Source organism: Protopterus annectens, chromosome 12.part0, assembly GCF_019279795.1.
Source record: "Protopterus annectens isolate FY-2018-M chromosome 12.part0, PAN1.0, whole genome shotgun sequence".
In the NCBI taxonomy this organism is placed as follows: Eukaryota; Metazoa; Chordata; order Ceratodontiformes; family Protopteridae; genus Protopterus; species Protopterus annectens.
Window position 1 is genome coordinate 994,168,145 of NC_056746.1, and position 25,121 is coordinate 994,193,265.

At 38.5% G+C, this 25,121-nt stretch overlaps 1 protein-coding gene across 1 annotated transcript in view; it reads left to right on the forward strand.

Moving 5' to 3' along the window:
• Positions 1-24,587, forward strand: part of LOC122816928 (serine incorporator 1-like) — a 583,434-nt gene extending 558,847 nt beyond the window's left edge. The window contains exon 10 of the mRNA XM_044090011.1: positions 19,901-24,587. Coding sequence (XP_043945946.1) covers positions 19,901-20,039 — 139 coding nt within the window. The 3' untranslated portion in view covers positions 20,040-24,587. The remainder of the gene's footprint in view (positions 1-19,900) is intronic.
• The last annotated feature ends 534 nt before the right edge of the window (positions 24,588-25,121 follow it).

Sequence of the window (25,121 nt, forward strand, 5' to 3'; positions counted from 1 at the left end):
GGTCATTCACACCAATATGGACAATGACAGAGTCATATTTGTACTTGTGGAGTGACCTAAGTGCGTGCTTTATGTGGTGGATCCTGGCACCCAACAGGCAGCTGACAGTAACTTTCTCCCTGTTTAGCCTGGTGAGTGGAACATCAGTGTGCCTGACTATAGAGTTACTTATGACTAGAGTGTTGGGTACGTTGTTATGCCTTATGGGCTGTGGTTGAGTGGCACTGTGGCTGTGTGTCATCTGGGTTGTGTTGGGGGTGGAGTTTGCTTGCGTTTCTTCTTTGGAGGTCCCTGTTGCTTGGGCAGGTTTTTATTGAGAGCCTTCGCAAATGTGTAGGTATGTGTTTTGTGTTTCTATGTGTGTGTTTTAGTGGTGTAGGCTTTGAGGGACTATGTGATGAGTGTGGTGTGGTGCAAGTGTTTACCTTCTCCTCTTTACTGTCTAGTCCGGTCTTGGGTGAAGAGAACTTTGCTTCCAGTTTGGCTATATACGTGCATCTCTCACAGGTTGTAGTGTTGGTGGTAGGAGGAGAGGGTTGTCTGTGTACATGAGGCAATTGCTGCATTGCCCCAAGATGCCCAGTTCATCAGGTAGACAGGAGAAAACACCGGGAGCTGACCCTTAGACATGCCTGGATAGGTGCTTATTTATTAAGTACTAAAAACTGCTTTCCTGTAGACCAGTGAGGAAAGTTGAGTGCTGTAGTAATTTGTAGCTTATTTAGTGCTTACAACGAGTTCTGAACAAGTGCTGAGCTCAAAGAAACAGATTTGAGTGCAGAAACTAAAAAACTGGCTAGTTCGAAGAAACAAAAATAAGCTAGAAGGCTTCCCTCGAACACAGAAATGCTTGGGGGCTGAGAAGCTTACAAATAGTCCTGGATACAGCAGATCTGTATGTGGACTAGTCTACTTACAGGAAAGGCAGGAAACAAGCTTAGAATTTTTTTTTTCTTTCCCATGTGCTCTCTTTGTTCACAGTAGGAGTGCCTGAAATCAGAATATGATCTCACTGCACTCTGTGGAGTGAGCAAATGAGATGGGCCCAGGAGTACCCAAATACAAATTTACAAGAGGGGTATGCAATTTCAAAGCCACCAAGATTAACACCAAAACAAGAACGGGGAGGGGGGTGGGAACTAACTGTAGAGACAGAGACACAATTTTCAGTTCAATTAATATTCAGTGAGAAACAAAAATAAATAAAATGCAGTACTATATGAAAAAGTGCAGATAAAAGTGTACTTAAATTTGCTTATACGTCCATTTGATTGCAGGTAGATCTTAGCCGGCCAAAGCTCATGTATTTAGCAGAAAATAACAAAATGTACCACTTATATAAGGCAGGACAGCCCCTAGGCTAAAACACAGAATACCCCCCACTGCTATCAATGGCTAAACTAACAAGATCTCTGTAGACACAAACTCTCTGTAGAGAGACAGAGCCACAATTTTCAGTTCAATTAATATTCAGTGGGAAAGAAAAATAAATAAAATGCAGTATTATATGAAAACGTGCAGATAAGTGTACTTAAATTTGCTTATACCATTGCAGGCTACAGGATGTCCATAATTTTTCATATTTAGACAATGTGCTTATCTTTGCAGAGTCTTTTTTTCAAAGTTCCAGGAATCTCTTTCTTGGGTGAGAGGTATCATACAAGCTGGGAGTCTAAGAGAATGTTAAAAAGTCTTTCTTGACTCCTTCACACAGGGTTGTGTTCCTGGGATGTCAGCTAGGCATCTCAGTTCAAAGAGCTTTTCTTCCACAGGAAATAAATAAATATATATCTAGAGCTGTTCCTAGGATTTTCCACTCAGACTTCTGTTACAGCAAGGGAATACCTCAGGATTTTGGATCTCATGGCATGTATGATTCAGTTCTCATGATACCCCTAGCAAGACTCCACATGAGAATGATAGAGTCGTATCTGAATCTCTCTGGTCCTAGCAGTGTCACCCTTTATCCTTTTAAATCCCAGTGATGGGCTTTGTCAGAAGAGAAATAATTTTTTGGGGAAGACAGATATCTTTAAATACAGGTCTCTCCTTCACTGTCCCTGCTTCATCAGTCACCACAGATTCCAAAGACTTCGCTTGGGGAGCAGTTTCACAAGGGATAAAAGTGCAGGGGGGGTGAGGGGCACTAAGGGCAGATACAATTACATAAATATCAAGGAGATGCTTCCCTGATCAAGGCGCTCAACTCTGAATCATCTTTGGTCCATGGGAGCTGTTCAAGTGGTTACAGACAGTACCACAGTCAACAAGCAAGGGGGGACCAGGTAGTGTACCCCTTTTGCTGACTAGTCATGTTAGCTTGTGATATAGCTTCACAGTACAGTCCAACTGTGCAGGCATCCTGTATTCTGTCAGAGCAAAATCGTGTTGCAAACAAGTTGAGCAGGACCAGGACAGACCCTCACGAATAGAAACTAGATCAGTGGGTCTTTCATTTTGCCTCCTTTCTAAACAGTCAACTGCCATGATTATTTTTTAGAACTCCATGCAAGAGGGTCTGGAAGATGGATGCCTTTTCTTTTCCTTGGACAGGAATGTTACTGTATGCTTTTCCACCTTTCCCACTAATATCCAGGGTACTTCTGAAGATTCAGAAGGAATCTTCCATGATCATTGTAGCTGTATTTCTTCTGGCCCAGGCAACCTTAACTCTCCATTCATTTGGAAATGACCAAAGGCAATTTACCTCACTGGATCTACTCATACAGGAATAGGGGTGTTTGATACATCCTGACATCAGTCAACTTCTGTTGATTGTCTAGATGCTAAGGTCTTAATTCCTTTTAGGCACCTGTTTATTGAGGATGTGCAGCAGTGGGAGCAAAAAAGCCTGCTACTAGAAAATCATATATTAGCATATGCAAACAATTTTCTGGTTGTGGCAACAGAATAACCAGCACCCATTCAGAGCTAGTTATTCTGTTTTTACAATATTTGTATAAATTACTGTCCTGTGGCTTTTCTTATTCCTCTGTCAAGTTTCATTTATCAGCAACTTCAGCATGTCTGCCCATGGATCCTCCTCTTTCAATACAGTCTAATGTCATCATGTTTTTGAAAGGGGTTTTGCATGACAGGCCTTGAAAACTGGTGGCCCCCTCCCATGGATCATAATTTTATGTTAGAGAAGCTAACACTTGCTCCAACGTGCTCTAGTTGTATTAGCTAACCTGTCTAACTTTAGGTTCTTAACATGGAAAATACTTTTATAGGTTCATAGGTCAAGCTGTCTTGACAACTTGTATGTGTGGATCCTTTGACGTTTTGGAAGCTGGCAGTTTCTTACATCCTTGGCAGATTATAACCAATATAACTAACTCCAAAACCAATATAACGCCACTGCCGCAGTGATCATTTGAACATCTACAGTTAATACAACACAAACAAGACTTCAGGATAATAAAAACACAACCAAACTTTCGATCCTGTGTGTTGACAGTTGGACAGACAGCAATACACTCCAAATTAAGGAAAAACTACAATTTATTAAGTGCTTTCATTCACAAAAGTAGGAACTTCATCAGAATGACACAGTTAAAACTCAGAGCATTTAAATTAACCACAACTATTAATTAAAACCAACCAATAAAATCTGCTTACATAATTCAAATAGTTAAGAAACCTGTGGGTCCATATTTGTTTAAAGGTTTTAAAGGAAACCATCCATCTAAAATTGCCTAAAATAAACTGTGCTAGATGTCCAGTCTTTTTAACTTTAAATGGAGGCTATAGAACTTGCATCATTTAAACCGGGGGATTTATGGCATTCAGACACAGTTGCCACTTTAATTCATTTTTATCAGGATGTTCATTCACTGTATAACCTGTAGTATCAAAAACAACCTGCTCCCCAACAGTAAACTTGAAGCCATGAGTAGGATGTTGTGCTATTTGCATGTAAAGGGCATTTGTTGTCTTGCGCTTCTTAATATCTAATAAATGTTCATACATCTTTTATTACTGTTAATGGTAAGTTTACTTACACAACTGTACTTTACAGATAACCAGTCAGTGTTCCCATTGCCTAAGGTAATAGTTTCAGTTGTAACATTTGTAGTTGTGCAGTAAAGAGTTTCTTCAAATAAGCTAATATCTGGTGATATGTAGAGAGCAACTATACATAACTTCTTATGTTAACTTAAAAAAAGCTTCATTATTAAATTATCACTTGTGACAAGCACACTTATTTATGTAAAAGTTCACATTTGCAAATATTGTGCATCATATATATATTGTTGTATGTCCTATAATCAACATTACATAAATGATTCAATTCCTGTCTTCTCTTAAACCATTAGTCCTCCTCCAAGACTTTTTTTCTGCATGTATTCCCACAGTTTGCATCTTTTTCCGTGTAGTTTACTCCTACCCTTTTCTAAAGATCCTACTTCTTGTTCTTTTATATCTGTTCCAATATTCACTACTTCAAATATAGGTGGTTTAAATATTGATTTCCATTTTCTAGTAATTGCTTTTCTTGCAACCACCAGACTTAAGCTTAGCAGAGCCTTGCTATGTCTAGGCGGTTCAGATCCTGCATCCCAGCTCAAAGAATCATTTTGTTTGTTACACTAATTTGCTCGCCCATTATTCCTAACAGAGTACTCTGCAGGGAATTTTTAAAGTCTGACAACTATTACACTCTCAAAACATATTTTCCCATTTATTGTACTTTACAGATAAACAGTCACCAAAGATAATAGTTTCAGTAGTAACATTTCTAGTTATCCAGCAAAGAATTTCTTCAAATAAGCTGCTAATATCTTCTGGTGGTTATTCCCCATTACAATTCCAACATTTGCAATCCACCTGAGGAAAAATTCCTTGGAGTCTGCTTGGGATATAAAAGTATCTATACAAACACTCCCCAGGCAAAAGTCCTAAATCTTATGTTTATTAGCTTTGAAAAGAAAGATAAGTTCTGCATTTTGGAAGGCTGGCATGTTTTGAGGGGGTGAGAAAGTAAGACAGTTATTGTATACAATTGCAACACCTCCCGTTCTGTCACATCGAATTATATTGTAGCCAGGGAATAACATTTCAGAATTTTTTATATGGGGTTTTAGTCCTGTTTCAGTAATGGCAGTAATGTGAGTATTAATAAAATTATGCTCGTGGTCTGTAACTTTCTTTAGAATATCACAAAGTGTTAATGGTAAGGGAGAAGTTTTTGGGTGTTGTACAGGACATAGGGGTATTGGAGGGTGGAAAGGAGGAGGCTAAGAGACTGGGGTTGGGATGAATGTTGCCACAAGGAGTAATTTTAGAGAAGAGCTGGTTGGTATTCGTTTTTTTATGAAGTTTATGAATTCAAGGTTACGTCAAAGTAAACTGAATTGTTAGATGTTTTGTCTTTGAGAAGATGCATAGGTTGGACAATAAATTTGAGGAAATGAGTATGAAGGAAGGTTTTGAGAGTACAGTAGTAGGTATTAAGGTGACATAAAATGAATAGCAGAGATGTTCTTCATCTCACATTGCTGCAGTCCTTACATATGGGTAGTCCGCTGTCCTCGGTCGGCCCGAATACCAAAGTATTAGGCTGACGTCGGTCATGGGCGCTCAGATCTGACATCAGAGCGTCAGGGTATTAAAGCGCATGACCGACGTCATATCCTCAGTCTTTTTTGCCACATGGTCCAATGCAGAAGCAGCGTTTGCAAGTGCCGTTCGGCATTCTGAAATTTTCGTATTCTGAGTTTCAGACCGAAACCAAGTTGGGCTAAGTACCCCGTTGGGGAATATTTTTGTTTTTTCTTGCCTCAGTTACTTCCGGATGTCAGAAAAAGTGAATAATTGTATTTCTTGTGGGAAACAGATACCGCATAGGGATTACCACTCTCTTTGTATTCCTTGTTTGGGACCTGAGCACGACGTAGTCGGGTGTCGCTTTTGTGCTAGGTTTAATAAGCGCACCATTAAACATAGGTTAGATTGCGCTAGGCTTGTCTTCGGTAAGCGGTGTAATTATAATATGCCGTTGGATCCTCCGACGCCCGCTACCACGAAGAAGCACAAAGACAAATCTTTAAAGTCCAGGCAGGATGAGTCCGTTCCGGACGCCGGTTCTTTAGAAACTACGGTGGAATCTGTGGATCCAGCCGAGGTTTCAGTTGAGTCTCAGGGGGAGGCTTTAATTTTGCAAGATGTGGCCTCTCAGGAGTCAGGTCAGGCTGAGGGGGCCTCTCAGGTTGCTGTTCTCCCTTCCTTGCCTAAGGTGGTTAGGCCTTCTCCTTCTGTCTCTAAGGCTCCTTCCAAAGGCAGGCCTGGTTTGCCTTCCACGGGTGTCAGTCCTAGTTCTGCAGGTTCTGTGCCTAAAAAAAACATGCTTAAAATGGCAGAAGATTTAATTTCTTTAATCAGAGGTTCTATGCCCCTCCTGATAAGAGGCCTAGGGTGGAGCCAGAGGTGGAAAGTTTGGAGCAGGCTTCAGATTACTCAGAGTCTTCGCTGAAGACATTCAGGATTTTCCTCCTTATTCTGATTCAGACGCAGAGGATTCCACTCCTTCTGCTTCTCCTCCAGAGGATTTTTCTTTTTCAGAAACCCTGCATTCTATGAGGGAACATTTTAAATGGGAAGGTCAGGATTTCTCAGATTCCCGAAAGAGGCTTAGGGAATTTTGTTTTACCACAACATAGGCCCTTGGCTATATCTCCTGTTTTGCATGTTGATCAAGACGCTTTCTCCGAGGCTTCCCTTAATCCAGACTCTCTGCCTCCTGCGCCAGTTAAGCCAGACAGGTATTAGAGTACCTGAGGCTCATAAATATCTGTATAAGAGTCCGAGGGCTGACCCAGAAACTATTAGCCAGGGACCTAAGGGTGTCAGGGCTTCTGTTGTAAAGAATCCAGTTCCTATTGATAAAGATGCTAGAGCTTTGGATAGATGGGGTAAGAAAGTGTATACCTCTTCCACTTTAGCAATGAGGGCTTTGAATTGCCAGTTTCATATGTTGAAGTATCAGAATTTTCTCCTTACTCAACTAAAATCTAAAGTGGATGCTTTGGCAGAGGGCATAGAGTGTAAAGAATTACAGGATTTGGTACATGCCTCTGAACATGTGGGTAAGCATTCCTTGCAGTGTGGTTTCGATGCTTTACAGGCTTCTTCCAGGGTGGCTGCCACTGGTTCAGTTATTCGCAGGCACGCCTGGCTTAAGGATCAGAATTTGTCAGAGCATGTTAAAACTAGAATTTTGGATGCTCCTTTACAGTCTGAAGTTTTGTTTGGTTCTCCTGTGGAGTCTGTCTTGAAGAAAATGGAAGACAAGGCTAAGTCTATGCAGACTGTTAAAGATTTTTTGCAGGTGCAGCCTCCTAAGTTTAGCAGGAATTGGCCTACTAAGGGATGGGCTTATCCTTCTTCTGATTCACAGTCTAGGGGTAGATCTAGACGTGGTAGGGGCAGAGCTCAGAGTACTTTCAGGCCTAGAACATGGAGTTCACCTGCACAATCTACAGGTGAGGGCAGGGGCCAGTCCTTTCGTAAACAGGCCCAATGACCTGCATTTTCAGCTGCCAGATTCTTCCTGTCTGGCAGCTCCTCTGGGAGGAAAGTTGGCACTCTTCAAGCAAAACTGGCTTTTAGTCACCCAGGACAAATGGGTGTTGGACATTATAGACCGAGGCTACAAGTTTTATTTCCATACATTGCCTCCTTTCAAAGGCATGCCAGACGCTCCTCCTCAGCAAAGGGTAGAGGCTCACAAGCAGATTTCTTTACTTCTTCAAATGGGGCTATACAGCAGGTCCCTCTGTCAGAAGTGGGCCTAGGATTTTATTCTCGCCTGTTTCTAGTACCAAAGAAAGGAAACACTTGGAGACCGATTTTGGATTTATCTATCCTCAACACATACCTAGACATTCCAAAATTCAAAATGTTGACGTTGCAACAACTTCTACCTCTGTTGGGCAAAGATCACTGGATGGTAACTCTGGATCTCAAAGAGGCTTATCTTCATGTTCCTATCAGGCCCAGTTAAAGGAGGTACCTGCGTTTTCGGGCTGGGACTTTACATTATCAGTTCTCTGCATTGCCCTTTGGCTTATCTACTGCGCCCAGGGTGTTCACAAAGGTTCTGGCTCCAGTGATAGCCTTCTTACGGTTAAGAGGAATACAGATTTATCCTTATTTGGACGATTGCCTGATTCTTGCTCAAGACAAGTACGAACTTCTTCATCATCTACAGTATGTGATGGCAGTGTTAAGGTGCCTAGGGTATTCTGTGAACGAAACAAAGTCCAGTCTAGTACCCTCTCAGGAAATGTGCTTTCTGGGTGTGAGACTGAATACAGCTTCCCAGATGGCTTTTTTGACCCCGGACAAGCAAAAGAACCTTACTCTTTACTTCCATCAATTGTCTCTACGGTCCAGGCTGACTGCAAGGACAGTCCTTCAAGCCTTGGGGTTCATGGCATCTTGTATTCTGGTGCTTCCCAATGCCAAACTGCATATGAGGAAGTTACAATGGTATCTCAAAATGTATGGACACAACACTGCCAAGATCTGGACACTGTCATTCAAATAATACCTTGCATTCAAAAGGAATTTTTGTGGTGGGCTCAGGAATGTCACCTAAACAAGGGACTCTCTGTGACCCGACCAGAGGCGAGTCAGATTTTAACGACAGATGCCTCGGACAAGGCTTGGGGAGCACACCTCAATGGAAAATGGGTTCAAGACACGTGGCCTGCCAGACTTCAACATTTACATATCAACTTGAAGGAGATGTTAGCAGTCCAATTTGCATTGATGGCTTTCAAGGATTTACTTCACCCAGGGCAAGTGTTGATTCAAACAGACAACACAACTGTCATGTGGTACATCAACAAGCAAGGGGGAACCCATTCGTACCCTCTTTGCAGGCAAGCAATGATTTTGTGGGAGACTGCTCTCAGTTTACACCTCAATCTTCAGGCAAGGTTTCTACCAGGAGCACAGAACTCCTTAGCAGATGTTTTGAGCAGACAGATAGTGGATCCCCACGAGTGGAAATTGGATCCTCATGTATTTCGAAAATTGACAGTGGTATGGGGAACTCCAGACAGATCTGTTCGCTTCTCCACTAAATTTCCAGTTGCCAAAGTTTTGCACAAAAAATGTTTCATCCCACAGCTTGGAAAGTGGATGCTCTATCATTCAGTTGGAGCAATCTTCATGTCTATGCCTTTCCGCCTCTGCCTCTCCTCCCCAAGGTACTCTTGAAGGTCAGACAAGACAAGCCCTCCATGATTCTAATAGCTCCAGATTGGCCTCGACAGCACTGGTACCCTCTGCTGAGGAGTTTAGTACGGGAGCCTCCATGGCCTTTGCCTTCGATTCCGCACCTTTTGTCACAGGAGGGCAATCATTTCCTCAATGTCAGGATTCAGTCCCTGCATCTAACAGCCTGGCATATTCTGTTCTAGAAACTGGAGGGTCGCAGCTTCCACAACAAGTTTTGAATGTTATTTTGGAGGCCAGAAGGCCTAGTACAAGGAAAGTTTATGCTGATAAATGGAGGAGATTTTTAATTTGGAGCAAAACAAAGGGCTTTGATGTTTCCAGGCCTGATTTAAGTGTTTCTCTTCAATATCTTACAGAATTATTAGACAAGGGTTTGTCTTTCTCCTCTATAAAAGTTCATGCTGCAGCCATTTCTGCTCACTATGACTGTGACCCTCCATTATTCTCTCATCCTTTGTTTAAGCAATTTCTTAGAGGGGCAAAGAACATAAGACCCCCACGTAGAGCTCCTACTCCTGCCTGGGATCTCAATTTTGTGTTGGAAAACTTACGCTACCTCCTTTTGAACCTGCAGCTACTGCTGAGTTAAAGTTTTGTCTTGGAAGACTGCTTTTTGTTGGCCATTACGCCTGCTAGAAGGGTTTCTGAATTACAGGCTCTTATGGCAGTTGAACCCTCCCTAATTTTTCATAAGGATAGGGTATCTCTGCACACTAATCCTACTTTTATGCCTAAAGTGGTTTCAAATGTGGCCTTGAACCAATCAATTCATTTGCCTACTTATGCAGATCCCCAAAATAAAGGGGAGAAAATTTTGCACACTTTGGATATTCACAGGCAGTTGCATTATTATTTGAGCAGGACTAAAGGGTTCAGACAGTCTCAGCAGTTGTTTGTTTCTTTTGCTTTGGGTTCTCAGGGAAACCTGTTTCAAAACAAACTATTTCTAAGTGGATTGGCTTTTGTATTGCTTTTGTTATTCTCATCATGGTAAGGAGATTCCGGCTGAATCGGACCTCACTCCACTAGGGCTACTGCCACTTCTACAGCTTTTAAGGGGAGTAGCTACTAAAGATATTTTGGAAGCAGCTACTTGGAGTTCAGTGCATACTTTTTCTAAACATTACCACCTTCCTCTTTATTCCAAATCTAGGGCTGGATTTGCCACTGCAATCTTACAGGGCATTTTGGCAGCTCCCAATGCTTTATGATTTTGCCAGCCTCCCTTTACCTCTGCTTTGGGATTCTACCCATATGTAAGGACTGCAGCAATGTGAGATGAAGAACATAGTACAGTTTTGTACCTACCATAAATGTAGATGTTCGAAGATCCACATTGCTGCAGTCCAATTTACCCTCCCTCCTTCCCTCTGTAGTTTGGAATGGTTGTATGGTTTGGGTGGTAGCTGTTATTTGTACATGCCTTTTGGGAAGTATTCTATTTTTGGCTGTGGCCTTTCTTTTTAGGGCCTTCTGACATCTGGGGCAAGAAAAGACTGAGGATATGACTTCGGTCATGCGCTTTAATACCCTGACGCTCTGATGTCAGATCTGAGCGCCCATGACCGACGTCAGCCTAATACTTTGGTATTCGGGCCGACCGAGGACAGCGGACTACCCATATGTAAGGACTGCAGCAATGTGGATCTTCGAACATCTACATTTATGGTAGGTACAAAACTGTACTTTGTGAAGCTGCACAAATTTAACACTGCAGATAGTGAAGACTACCAAGTAGTTAAAGTGAGATTATAGTTGAATGAAAAGGAAAAGATGTTAGAGGAGGAGGGATGAAGGTAAGGGCAGAAAACAGATGAGTGGAATTGGGTTCCTGGAGATTACGGGCATGGTGGCCCATTACTATGAGCAAGGAGAAAAGGAACATTTTAATAGTATGTAGTCAGAGAAACATAGAATAAACCACGGTGTAGAAGGTTGAAATTGTGAATTAGAGGAAATCTTAGGAAGACAATAGTTAAGTGGGTAATGTGTACGATAAAAGGTTTGTGGGCATTACGATTTGAGTCAATATCCTGAAAGCAAGGGTAATATTGAAGGACTTCCTGAGTTGGAAGGCCTGAATACCATAAATGGAGAAAAGGAGAATAAAATGTATAGATCATAATGTTATAACAGTAGAGAAGAGTAAATTAAATTAAATAAGGAACAGTAGGCAAGAGTAAGTGTGGAGGTCAGGAGGCATACGATTGTAAAGGGTTTGGGTGAATGCTGTTGGATAATAAGATAGTGCTGGGGATTAGTTAGGCTAGTAAGAAGAGGAGGGAATAGAAGTGAGGAAGGGGTGGAAATATTTGCAGTATAAATTTAGATAAGGAGTGGTGGATGAAAATTTGGGGTATGGTAGAGGAGCATAGAGAGCCCGAGCATAGAGAGGGTGAAAAGAATGGATTAGAACCCCTCACAGATGGCAGAAAAACAAGTCGTTGACTGTGGAGGTGTGGAAAGGTTTTTAAACAGCAGTGTGAGTGCTTTTGCTTATATAATGTGAGTAAGTCACCAGTACAGCAGAGCAGGGAAAGTTTAGAAAAGTTGCTCATGAGTAGGAAAGCCATACATATCGAGATATGATGGCTTTAAGAAGCCCAAAGTACTCATTTTCCTTTAGCATCAGCGCTGTCTGCAAGCTCAGTGGTAAAGATGGTTTTAGCAGCTTACCTAGTGGAACCCAAAGGTGTCAGTCTGTATATTGTCGGCATTGAAAAATATGTTTTGCTTTCTACAAATCCTTTAGTGGAAGAAAGATATTTTTATGCAGAAAGACAGAGAAACAGAAGACTTTCAGTACCATGTAGAAGGGGGAAGTCTTGCAAGCCTAGTGGCACCCAAGTGTCAGTCTGTAAATTGTTCACGCTGAAAATTATTTTTTGCAGGCTGCAGGTCCTCCTAGTGGAAGAAATTATACAGAATGATGCAGAAAGACAAGAGAAAATAATAACTTTCAGTACTGAGAGGAAGGGGTAATGTTGCATGACCTAAGCAGCTGTCATCCTGTGTGTGGGAAGTAGGGGAGAAATGACTGTAATTTAAAACAACTTTGATTTATTTGTATAAAACATTTCATTGTGTAAATTACATGTTATACTGTAAAGCAGTTGTGTATAGTGTGCAGTCAGGGGTATTTTAAATGAATCTGTAAGGTAGTCCTTTTCAGTGACTGTTGTATGCATTAAATATATTAAAGTATTTTTTTACTAGTAAAAATAGATTTCACAGTATAAATAAGAGTAGAAAGGCTGAACTGAAGCAAGTTTAAGTCAAAAGGCTGTTCTGGGTTGTAAAAGTAGAGTGAAAATGATAATGTCCCTTGTTTTTTTTCGAGGGAGGATGTCTAGGTTGATGTCCTTGGCTTAAGCTAAGAACACTTATTTTTGTTAAAAAAACTTTTAGCAAACAACTCAGGCAACAGAAAGTAGAAAGGGCTGTCAACAAGCTTAGGGAGCCTATAATAAGGACAGTAACAAGAGATCCTGTAGAGGTATTAGAAATATTTCAGAAATTCTGTGAAAGTCTGTATAAAGCAGAGAAATATGGAAATCAAGAAATGATATAAATTGAAATGTTTATGAAAGAATTAAATATGCCAAGGTTAGAGATAGATGAAGCTCAATTACTAATGGTTAGGATAGGAGGAGATGAGATATAAATTGTGATTTATAACCAGTCTATGGGAAAGTGCATTCCTGTGGAAGCTTGAAAGGAGGGAAAAAATGGTAAAAGATCTGCAAAGTTTTGTTTAACAGTATTTTAAGAGGAGGAGAAATACCAGCATTTTGGAAGAAAGCAGTGGTAGCTGTAGTACCTAAAGAGGGTAAAGATCCATTAGAACCAGCTTCATACAAGTCAATTTCAATGCTAAACCATAATTATAGAGTGTTCATGTCAATAATGGCTAAAAGATTGACAAAAGGTAATGCCAAAATTGATAGATATGGATCAGTGTGGTTTTGTGGAGGAGAGGCAAACATTTGACAACATTACCAGAATACTGATGATCCAGAGAGAAGCAGAATGTAAGAAGATACCATTGTTGGTGGTGGGTCTTGATGCAGGGAAAGCATTTGACAGAGTAAGCTGGGACTTTATGAGCAGGGCAATGGAAGCATTTGCATTTCCTGAAAAAATAAGTTTGATTGGGGGGACATATGAGGGATCGGAGGGATCGGAGATGAAAATTAAAGTGGGTGGGGTCTTCACTAATAATTTCTGCTTGAGCAGAGGAACCAGACAGGGATGTCCTCTTTCCCCTTTTGTTATTTGTATTATATTTAGAACCACTGGCAAAGAAAATAAGGGACTCAGAAATTCAAGTATATAATTGGTGTGGTAGTCAAGAAAAGCTGGATGTATTTGCAGATGATATTTTATATCTGTCAAAACCAAAAAGAAATTAGTGTTGTGGAACATTTTGCGACAGTTTCAAATTCTTTTGGGATACAAAATTAATGAAGCTAAAACATAGGCAATAGCAGTAAAGTATGTACGCACACTTAAATTAGTTCAGCAATATCCGTATTTATGGAGACATGATAAAAATGAGAAAATGGAAGCTTTTTTATATAAAACTTGAGAAAATTGAAACTTTGTTGTATGGATATGGATAGTACGATACAAGCCGTCAACAATGTTTAGTCCCTTTAGTCTTATACACAGGTCAGGCATATTTTTATCAACCAGAAGAGAAGTTGTGGATCACAATAAAGAGCTGTATGTTTTATCTGGGAGGGGAAGATGGCAAGAGTCAAGAGGGATAAGCTGATTCTTCCAGTTGAACAGGGCAGATTGGGATTACCCAATTTGAAGGGGTATTTCAGAGCTACACTGTTAATGGACAAGCAGAAAAGTATAATTCAAACTGGAAAGGGGTGATGTTGAAATGGGGGGAAGCTCAAGAAACAAGAAGAGACTGGGATTTTGGATGTAGGCCTTTAAGGAGAATAACAATCATACAAAATATTATATCTATAAAGTAGCAGAAAGTATTCTAAGAACTAATTCAACACTGGAATGGAGAAAGGAGATTCTGCTGATAGGGATGACTCCAATTAGGAATATAGACAGTAGGCAAGAGGAGGCTGGAATTTATTGGAGAAAACTGGCAGAGGAACCAAGGTATTGGGAACAAATAACTAAAGAGGGAAGGTAATAAAATGTAAGAGGCCAAGTATTTATTTGGACTGCAGGTTAGAGATTGCATTCCCTATCAAGGGTTTAGCGATTGCATTCCCCAACAAGGATTGATGTCAGAGTATAGGCAAAGAGAAAGAAATGAGGGGGGGGGTGTCGTAAATGAAAGGCCAGCACTGGTAGAGTTTTTAGTAGAATATAGAACAGAAGATGCCATTAAAAAAAGAATAATTAGTAGAGCATAAAAAATATTGCATGATAACTATAAGAATCAAGAGAAGGTTAGAAAGGATTGGTAAGAGAGACTGGTACAGGCCATTCACAAAGAAATAATGGGAGGATGCATGTATGTCACCCAAATATGTAACATAATCTAGAAGATGTAGGATTTTTGCTTGGTAATGTTTACATAGGTATTTTTATACCCCAAGTAGACTCTAGAGAATTTTTCCTCAGGTAGACAGCAAATGTTGGAGGTGTGATGGGGAAGAAAGAGGTACTTGGGAACATATTTTCTGGGAGTGCAGTGAGTTGACAGATTTTAAGGATTCCCTGCAGGATAACACTGCCTGAGATGCTTCTTGGGTGGATTGGTGTAACGAGGGAGATGAGTTTTCTGAGCTGGGATACAGAATCGGAATTGCCTAGACACGGCAAGGCTTTGCTGTGTAATTATGGTGGCTACCAAAAAAGCAATTACTAGAAAATGGAAATCAGAATCTAAACCAATTATATTAAATGTAGTGAATAGAGTAACAAAAATAAAACAACTGGAACTGAGATCTTTAGAAAAGGGTAGGAGCAAACTAAATAGGAAAAAAATGAGAATTGTCGGAACAGTACATACAGGGGAGGAGTGAGGTTTATAAGACAGCAAGACTTAAATGAGCCATGTAATGTCTGACTGAAAATGATTGGGTAGATTATACATGATGTTTAATGTTTGCAACTGGAAGTGTGGCATTATGGTTTGTGATGTAAAAGCTTGCAACTAGGATTTTGTTGGTGTGGTTCATTTTCATTTATATAACGTATGATTGCTTATGTCATAAGTGATGGTTTTTAATAAAGATGTTTTTTGTTTAAAAAAGGGGGGCAGGAATTGAATAATTTATGTAATGTTGCTTAAGTTGTATGATGTATAGCAGTATATGTGAAGTATGTTTGTTGATGTTAATTTAATACAGCTTGATTACTTTTGTATAAATGTAAATTTGCCTACGTACATCACAAGTGATATTTCAGTAAAGGTGTTTAAAAAAAGAACACTTTTTTGTAATTAGGCTTGAAAAATAAGACAAAATAATGAAAGCCAATACACTAATCTACTTGGATCTTTTTTTCATTAGTAATTGTACTCAGTCACAGATAAGTCTGCAGCTGAAGGGAGTTAACCAGGGGAATTTGGTGCATTCTGTTCTGAGTGAAATTTACAAAGATTCCTTCAAGCATTTGCAAGTTGTTAGCCATTTTTTTCATTACTGACCACTTTTACATGGAGACAAGTCATCTTCATGTGCAAGCAATTACTCAGTTCAGATCATTCTTTGCTGAGGGAAATATAAAATTCAAAGTGAAAAAAAGTTTGAAATTATGAGAAGTGAATAAGATAACTTCCCTAGCAGCCATAATACTTTGATGCATTTAATAAAACAGTACACAACTTATGTGAATATAACCAGTGCGATTTTTCTTAGAGGTAAAAGTTAATGTTCTCTGAAAGCATACAAGCTGTGTTTCATATTTGGAGGGGCATATAAATAAACAAATGTACTGCAATCGTAAGTAGGAACACAGATGGTTAATTTTAGATTAGATTATGCCTCTGGGAGCAGCTGTAGATTTGGGACAGCTGTCCTTAACTGGAGGGTTAAACTTCATTTGTTAAGTTTTTTTGTGCGTGTGAGAGTGATCTAAGTTAATAGGAGATGTGGGGATTGTGAAAAACTGTTTAACTTTTTGTTTCATAGTTTTCATTAAAACAAAACTTCTTTAAGTATTACATTGGTTCAAATGGAGATGAGAAGAAACACTTGTACAAATGATCAGACTGCCAAATATTAGTGTGTGCATGTAAGACAAAAGTTTCAGTACACATTCTAAAAAAAACTGTCATATCGTAATAAGTGGGAGCAATAACTTTTTATCATAATGGCTGTTTTGTCCATAGTATTTTGGAATGTAAATGACATTACATGTATATACAAAAAGGAAGGAGTATTGAGTTGTATTCAGAAATGCAGAGTACAAATAGCAATGCTGCAGGTGACATTTGGAAAGAAATGAGTATGGATTTGACAAAGAAAGGAACTGGTTTTGCAATAGATAATCAGCAGAATATCAGGGACAAAGGAAATGGGGACTAATAATACTGACTGCTAGAGAGGTTCAAGTAGTGTTAGAAGAGGTAAAGCTAGACAGTAATGGTAAACTTGTGGTAGAAAGAGGCTATTGGCAATGCTTAATGATTTCACTGCATGTATTTATATTCCACCAAAAGTTGCTATTGTGGAGAGTAAATGCCCATCAGACCCAGCCTCATATAGACCCATTTCAATTTTTAACCGTGATTATAAAGTGTCTGTCAATTCTAATTAACAGAAAGGGAAAGGTATTGCCAAAACTGATAGATATGGATTGGTTTTTGTAGAGGGAAGGCAAACATTTGACAACATTAACAGAAAAATGATGATCCAGAGGGAAGCAAATACTGTTGCTGTTGATGGGTCTTGATGCAGAGAAAGCATTTGGCAGAGTAAGCTGGGATTTTATGAGTAGGGCAATGGAAGCCTTTGGATACCTTGCTACATTAAGGTTAATTAGGAGGATATATGAATTACTGGAGGCAAGCGTTAAAGTGGAAAGGGTTTCCTTTCAGCATAGGAACTAGGCAGGGTTGTCTTCTTTCACCAGAACCAGTGGCAAGGAAATAGGGATGTCAGAAATTTGAGGATAAAATTAAAATGGTAATCAGGAAAAGTTGGCTTTATTTGCAGATGATGATGGTTTGTACTTTCTAAATATATTTTAATAATTATAGTACTTTATAAATCCTGAAAAGGACATATTGATATTGTAGAACATTTTAAGACTGTTAAGTCATTCAGGGTATAATATAATAAAGTCTATAGCCATAAATTATGTACCCACTCATGATGTGGTTTAGCAATGCTCATGTTTATGGGGAAATTATAACATGAAATATTTAGGGTTATGGATTAAAAAGGCTTCACTTATGGCAGCTAAGGATAAGTCAGAAGAAACTATACAAACATAATGTGAAACCTGAGGAACTGAAAGCTCTTTTTTATAGATATGAATATTAAGATACAAGCAGTGAACATGTTTTAGTCCATTTAGTTTTATGTACAGGCCAGTATATTGTCAACCAGAGGAAAAGTTGTGGACAGTAATAGAGTTGAAGGAATTTGTCTGGGAGATAAAGAAGGTAAGGGTTAAGTGGGATAAATTTAACCTGTCAATAGAACAATGTGGATTTGAATGGGTATTTTTAGAGCTACACAATTAAGGTTTTTATATGTAATACAAGCAGAAGGTTATAATTCAAAGTGGAAAAGGGATGATGATGAAGCAGGGGAAGTTCAAGAAATTAGTGGAGAGTGTGATTAGAGTGGGATGAGACCAAGAAGTTTGGACTGTTGATTTAGAGAAGTGCCTTCCTTATCAGGGACTGATAGCAGGGTATAGGCAAAGAGAAAGGGATAGGGGGATTCATAAATGAAATGCCTCCTCTGGTATAGTTTTTAGTCTAGTCTAATTTAGAACAGAAGCTGCTGTTAAAGGAGGGGATTAGAAGGACTGTATAATACTGCATGATAACTAAAAAAATCAATAAGAATGGGTTAAAAATGATTGGGAAGAGAAACTTGAAAAACAATTTATAAGGGAACAACGGGAGGACATATATACGGCTCACATGTATGCAACAAAATCCAGAAGGCTTATTATTTCTGCCTGGAAGTGTTTGCATAGGTATTTTTGTATCCCAAGCAGACTTCACACATTTTTCCTAGGGTCGATAGCAAATGTTAGAGATGTGATGGAGAAAAAAAGAGAACTGTTTTTTGGCAGTGTAATAGTTGACTTATTTTAAAAAAATCCTTTGAGTACTCTGTCAGAATTATTAGAAGACAAATGGCTGTAACTAAAGAAATTATTCTTTTGAGCTGGGGCACAGAATCTAAATTGCCTAGACATAGTAAGGCTTATTAAGTTTAATTCTGTTGGCTGCCAAAAAAGTGCTAGGAAATGGAATTCAAAGTCTAAACTAACTGTATTTGAATTATTGAATATTGTAAGAGAGAAAAGAAGTGAAATAGGGATAGTCTGAAAAATAAACGTGTAAATTACATAGAAATAAAAAAGATTTGTGGGAAAAATACACAGAATACTTTTCAGGCGGAGGAGTGAGGTTTAAGAGAAGGCATGAATTGAGTGATTGATGTAATGTTGGACTCGGACAGTTGTTATAAAAAAGACTCTGTAATGCATAGTGTGTTAAATGCTTAAAGGTTAATGTGTTTTTTCTTTTCTGTTAATGCATGTGTCTATGTCTTAAATGAGGTTTTTAATAATGGTGTTTATAAATACCTTTGCATGCATGCGTACTAATGTAGGAATACAAGGTACTGAGGTCTGCCCAACCATGGGGAGGTGTGAGATAATGAATGACTGTTTGTTTAAAAGGAAAATATTGGAACTAAAAATTAGAAAAACACTTTTGCTGTGACATGCATTGCCATACAAATGCAAAAAAATGGCATGACAGGAGGAATAATGAATCTTATCTCTCTACCAAGGACTTGATGAGTAACTGTTTTGGCCACCTGGTTGGGGAGCCACAAGCAATACCTCTAATGTAGGCCTTTCAGCATTTAGGAAACCCTGCAGGCTGGAGCAAGAATAGGTGTCAACGTTTATTAAATGTCTCTGTTGTGGCTCCTTAAGGAATAGAGTAATATGGAGCCATGATTCTTACCTTTAGAATGCCACAAATTTAATTGTATCTTGTGTATTTGATTCCACAGAGAACTGTGATTCTTGGTGAAAGAACAGCTGCATTGAACAGTCCTATCTTAGGCTTTATGCAGACAGTGTCAGTGCATTTGCATTGTTCATTCGTAGTATTTTCTTTCTTATCTTTGCTTTTAAGTGGTCCTGCCAGCTAGGACTATGTTTGTCGTAGTGTAACCAAAGTAATCATCTTGATTTAAACTGTTGTAAGTTTGTCCAAGTTGCATCATGAAGCTAAGACTTGAGAGAGAGCAAATTCTCTAGTTGCTCACAATATGAACCACCAGTAATGCTGATGGCATGTGTGAACATGCTGAATGGGCACCTTGACCAGCTTTTCTATCAGATTATGAATGTGTGTGATGTTATTGGATGTGTATGTCCACAGAATGCACTTTTTAGTATTCTTAAGGAATTTAGTGGAGTATCAAAATTAGTACTTTTACTGAGACTTTTTTTTTCACCCTTACAGCCCTGATGCAGATCTCAAAACAATGCAAAGCAAGTGGCCTGCTGTGTGGGTGAAGATGACATCGACCTGGGTTTGCCTTCTTCTGTACGTCTGGACACTTATCGCTCCAATTGTTCTGACTAATCGAGATTTCAGCTAAAACAATTTGTTTCCATCTTTGAGGTTTTCGGAGAAAATGTTTTGCAAATGCCATATAAGTTTTATATATTACTCTGATATTTTAATATATTGCTTTATTTCTCTTGATAGCATTTATTGAGCATATCATCCAAAAGTGTAATTGTGTGTTGGGTTGCTGTTGCCTTGACATATTAAGGCATTCTTGTTAAAGGCACTTGCACTGTGGGCTTTGTGGGTAGTGTTTTTTCAACAGGACTGCATAATAGAATATTGTTAAAGCCATATTTCAGGCAAATAATTTGATCTGTTTTAATTGAGTATGTCATACAGGTGCATATTTCCAGTGTGTTTAAAAAAAAAAAAAAAAGAGCAAGATGGGAGCAATTGCTTATTTTCCATGCCATAATATAATCCATTGCACAGAATTTTGTGTAAGCAGGACAGTGCTGTTTCACATCAAATTCCCTTCTAAGACCCCCCCCCCCCCGGCAGCACAGTAGGTCTGATCAGCACTCTTCCTGTTGTAACTCAGTGGCCTCTGATTAACATTCTTTCTGTTAGACTTGAACTATTTTAGTAGTACATTTCATTCTTTGCTGAGAGAAATGTAAAATTCAAAGTGAAAAAAAGTTTGAAATTATGAGAAGTGAATACCTCTTCATATTGTAGCTCTCAGGAAGCATAAAATGTTATATTTCCACCATACTGTTGGCTGAGACATTTGGCAAAAGAAAACTCTGAACTGTCTTTCAACAACCCATAATTTCCAAATCAAAATAGGCTTTCATAGCAAAGTGAACTTGTTAAAAATTAATTTAGGCGGTCGTAATTTAGTAAATGTTTGACAAAAGAGTGCACTGAATTGTTTGAAGATGGAAAACCTTGGTGCGGGGGGGGGGGGATTTTGTGTGATGTTTTAATACAATTTAAACTCCAGTATAACGCTGTAACTGGAATGCACATACAGTTTGTCCGTACGAGTCCCCATACATGTTGAAGATAAATTGTAGCCCACGTAGAAGATTTGACTGGACATAAACTTTGAATTTTGAAGATCACTTCAGTTGCCTTTTCTTGTATATGAACCTCATGTTGGATGCACAAGGCTGGAATTGAGCATTAGGAGTGGGTTCTTAAGGTTCAGAATTTTCCTCTACAGCTTTCCACTTATCCTAGAAAAAAAAAGTTACCTTAAAGCAAAGCAGGACAAGGTGAACATGAGTTTAATTGCATCACTTTGATTAAAGCCATGTCAGTATCATCCTTTCCAGGCTCTCATCTGTATCAGATCCCATATTCTGCTCTTGTTTGACAAAAACAGAATTCCCAATCTAAGATGAAATCCATTTGTGTTTATACATGTTTAAGAAGTCTGCAGTAGCCTCCATAATCTTCCAGCTATTCATAATGACATTGTGCATGTTTTTGAAGTAGCTAGAAAGCTTTTCATACATGAGACTCGCATGGTGTGAGGGAAATATTTCTCTTTTTTTGGACAGTGTCAAACATTCTCTGCTTATTTGAAACACTACATTTCAGACTTTACTATGCTTTTATGTGTTATGATGATATTAGTTCTGTAATTAGTTTGGTTAGAGGTAACCTTTAATTAGCCAAACCAAAAGTCTTTAAGGTTTTTCTCGTGTGTTTTACAGCTTAAACCATCAGTAATGGACCCTCTTCCTCATTGTCATATTACTTTTGTAATTGTAAAGGTTGCTTTGCTGTCCTTAATTCCTGCAATTGCCTGTTGTCTTAAATGTCTGTTTTTGAAGAGAAAATGGCAACTATTTATGGCCCACATTTGGGAATGTATTATTCATGAGCCAGATATTCCAAATTCGGTGTGAATGACCACTTTCATGGCTGACTTGTGAAAACATTAAGTTACTACTTGTGTGGGAGTGCAAGAGAACCATTTTGATAATGGTCATGGAAAATGTCTCTTCAGTGCCATTCAGTCTCTCACTCAGAGAAGAACCATTCACTCGTATAATAGGATTGGTTGTACCAGTTCCATCCATAGAAAATCTAGTAATGCTTAAGTCTGCAAAATGGATCTCAGAACTGCAAGCTGTATCTCTCAAGCCTCTGTGACATTCCATAAAGATAAATGCATCTTGAATTGCATTCCAAAACTGCATCAGTTTCAAATCTAAATAGATGATTAATTTACCAGTACTTTACACCTTTTTCGAAAGTGGAGGTCAATGTCTGCCTCAGACTTTCAAGAGGACCAGTCTCAGAATGTTTATCTCCTTTTAAAGGACACAGAGACATAAAATGCCCAAATGAGGGTTTACAAAGTGGCAAAAGTACATTTTAATAAATTAGAATTACTATCAAATATCTGTCTATGGCAGTAAAGATTTTTTACATAGGAGCTGTGATGAATTCATTTACCTTTCTTACCTTGAGCGAGAGTTTATGCATCTGGTATTTAGTCATATGTTTATCAAGCATTGTAAGCTAACTGGACTTTCCAGATTTCATTTGGCAGGGCCATACCATGCGATATGCCAGCCATTGGTATATAGTTTTTCATTGTGTATTGTTTTTCTTCTATTTCCTGTGTGCTTCTGGTCATTACTTGGGACTGTAGCTCATGATTTGGATTTCTTGCTAGAGATGCCACAAAAAATATAGAAAAGTTAAAGTACTCTCAGTATCATTTTTATCTTTGTGGATGGTTCTTGCAGTAGAGTTGTATATTTTGTTTTTCTAATTAAAGTGCCAGACTTCTGCTGCCTTTCTGGAGTTTTGCATTTGTGATGGCTATATCCATATGAGTTGTTCTTGGCAGCTGAGGATGGTATATTGGTGTCAATAAGAATGAGCTGACGGAAATGTTGTGCAACCCACTCATTTTATATACTGACAGTAATGAGGTCTTCTCTAGCCATTAGCTATTGAGTGTTAGAGTACCTGATACTGATGCTTGTGGCAGAGACCCCGGTCAAATGATACAAATTTTCTGATAGACATTTCTGTGAGGTTGCATCTTTATTAGCTGCCGTAATTTTTTATTCTCTTTTCTTGGTACGTTTAAACACCATTTTCTGCACCGTATGTATAAATCATCACTGAAATTTTTTTTTTCCAAGTTCAACTTTATTGAATTACTTAAGAGTTAAACTCTTAAAAAAACGCAAAACAAGAATGACCAGTGCAAAGACAGAAAGTTAAAAGAAACAAAACCAAAAGCGTATATCAAGATAATGGAATTAAATTTATATAGAATATGTTATTGGCTCAATAATCAGGATGTTACAGCTTAGACATAAAAAAACTGCAACACTTCAGCTGCACTAGTAGCATTATAAATATGGTAACTTAAAACAGTATAAAAGTACATGTAATGTAATAAAATTCATCTCAAGAGTCATATATCTGGAAAGGCAGTGGATCTTTATAAACCACTCGGTGGCCAGCTGTTAAGTGTCAGCTGTACAATTAACTTAGACATAAGATGTACACTGCAAAATGGTCAGCAGTCAAAAAAATGTTAAGCCAATGAAGTAGATTACGCAGCATAATTAGCTCTGTAACGTGAGAAACCTTTAGAACCACAGGAATTGTAGGACTCCATAAGCAGCACAACACTTCTTACTGATGTTTTTCCCTTCAGCAATAATGTGTTTAACATTCTCAGAATTCTCCTAAAAAAGATATTCATAGATGGGCAGCATTCATCAGTGCTATTCACATGTCCAGTGACACATCAAGACAAATACTTCTAAGGCACTAGCTGTATTGTTTGCCTTGAAAAAATACATGGTCTACTCCCGCTGAAGGAAACTATCCAAAAAGTCCACCAAGCTCTTCAGTCCAGCCTTCAGACTACCAAATATGTAAAGTCTCCTCATTCCTCATCAAACTACTGCTTTACAAGAAAGCATTTCTGTACATAAACTGCAGATCATCCTGAAAATAACAGCCTCCAACCTTAATCAAAACCCCAAAAAAGTCTCAAGAATTATTGCACATGTGAAGTTGAGAGCATGCCAACATACACATTCTGGCAACCAAACATTGCCAACTTGGAAAGCATTGCTACATACCTAGAATCATTTGCATTGGTATAATTTCACACATTCCTGCTTTACTCATGAATTAGTCATTGTTTTTTTCTAAAACTGTACTCTGGCAGTAGTCTGTGAACACACGGGAAGCTAAAGATAGATGTATGATAACAGTGAAGTCATTAAATTGAAAAAAAAAGTGGCTAGCAGGATATTTTGGTTCAGTAAATGTGCTTAGATGCTCATAAATGTGATGTCTGTAGGTGAAATCTATAAACGAACAAAACCTTTTTCCATTTAATTGCACTATATTTTATAAATTGTCTTTAAGGTTAAAGCAGTCTTTCTTTTTAAATCTTATCTGTTTGCACTTTATGTTATGTGAATCACTGGGCTTTTTCAGTAACCATGTGTTTTTTATGTATTGTTTTAAAAAAAATGACACCTGCTCTTAAATTCACTGAGAGATATTTAGACATTTCCTTATGTTGTGATTAAAATCAGTACTATGTTATATAATTTTAAATAAATGATATGATTGTTTAGCTGGGTTGTCAAGTCATTTTACTGGAGAAAGTTGAGCCAAATAGTGGTCTGCTGTACTTTAATTTTACATGAAACGTAAATGTTATCAGGTAAAAGATGTTAACTTCTGTGTGCAAAGATAACCTTCTCTTTTTACACTGGCTACTTGATTCAAAGACATGGCATTCACTTCATTGGATTAATGCACAGAAAAATACAGTGATTAAGCAACAGCTGCTGACAAAGGCTTCACAGGTAAATGCTACTGCACACCAACCAGAAGACTAATGTACAGGTCATAAGCTGATGTGCTACATAGCATGAGTGTTACTGCATCTCAGAGATAACTGTACTGAATACCAGTGCTGTTTGCAAACCCAGCATGAATATGCAACTACATATGTGATGTTGCAGAAGTGAGTGTAATTTACTGTTATGCAAGCACAGCTTGTGCACCTTCAGCCATCCTTTCAACACATGGAAAAATAACATTTGTGCTGTATAGAATTTTGCCACCCATGTAAAGCTACTACTTTTTTATTGCAGATGCACCC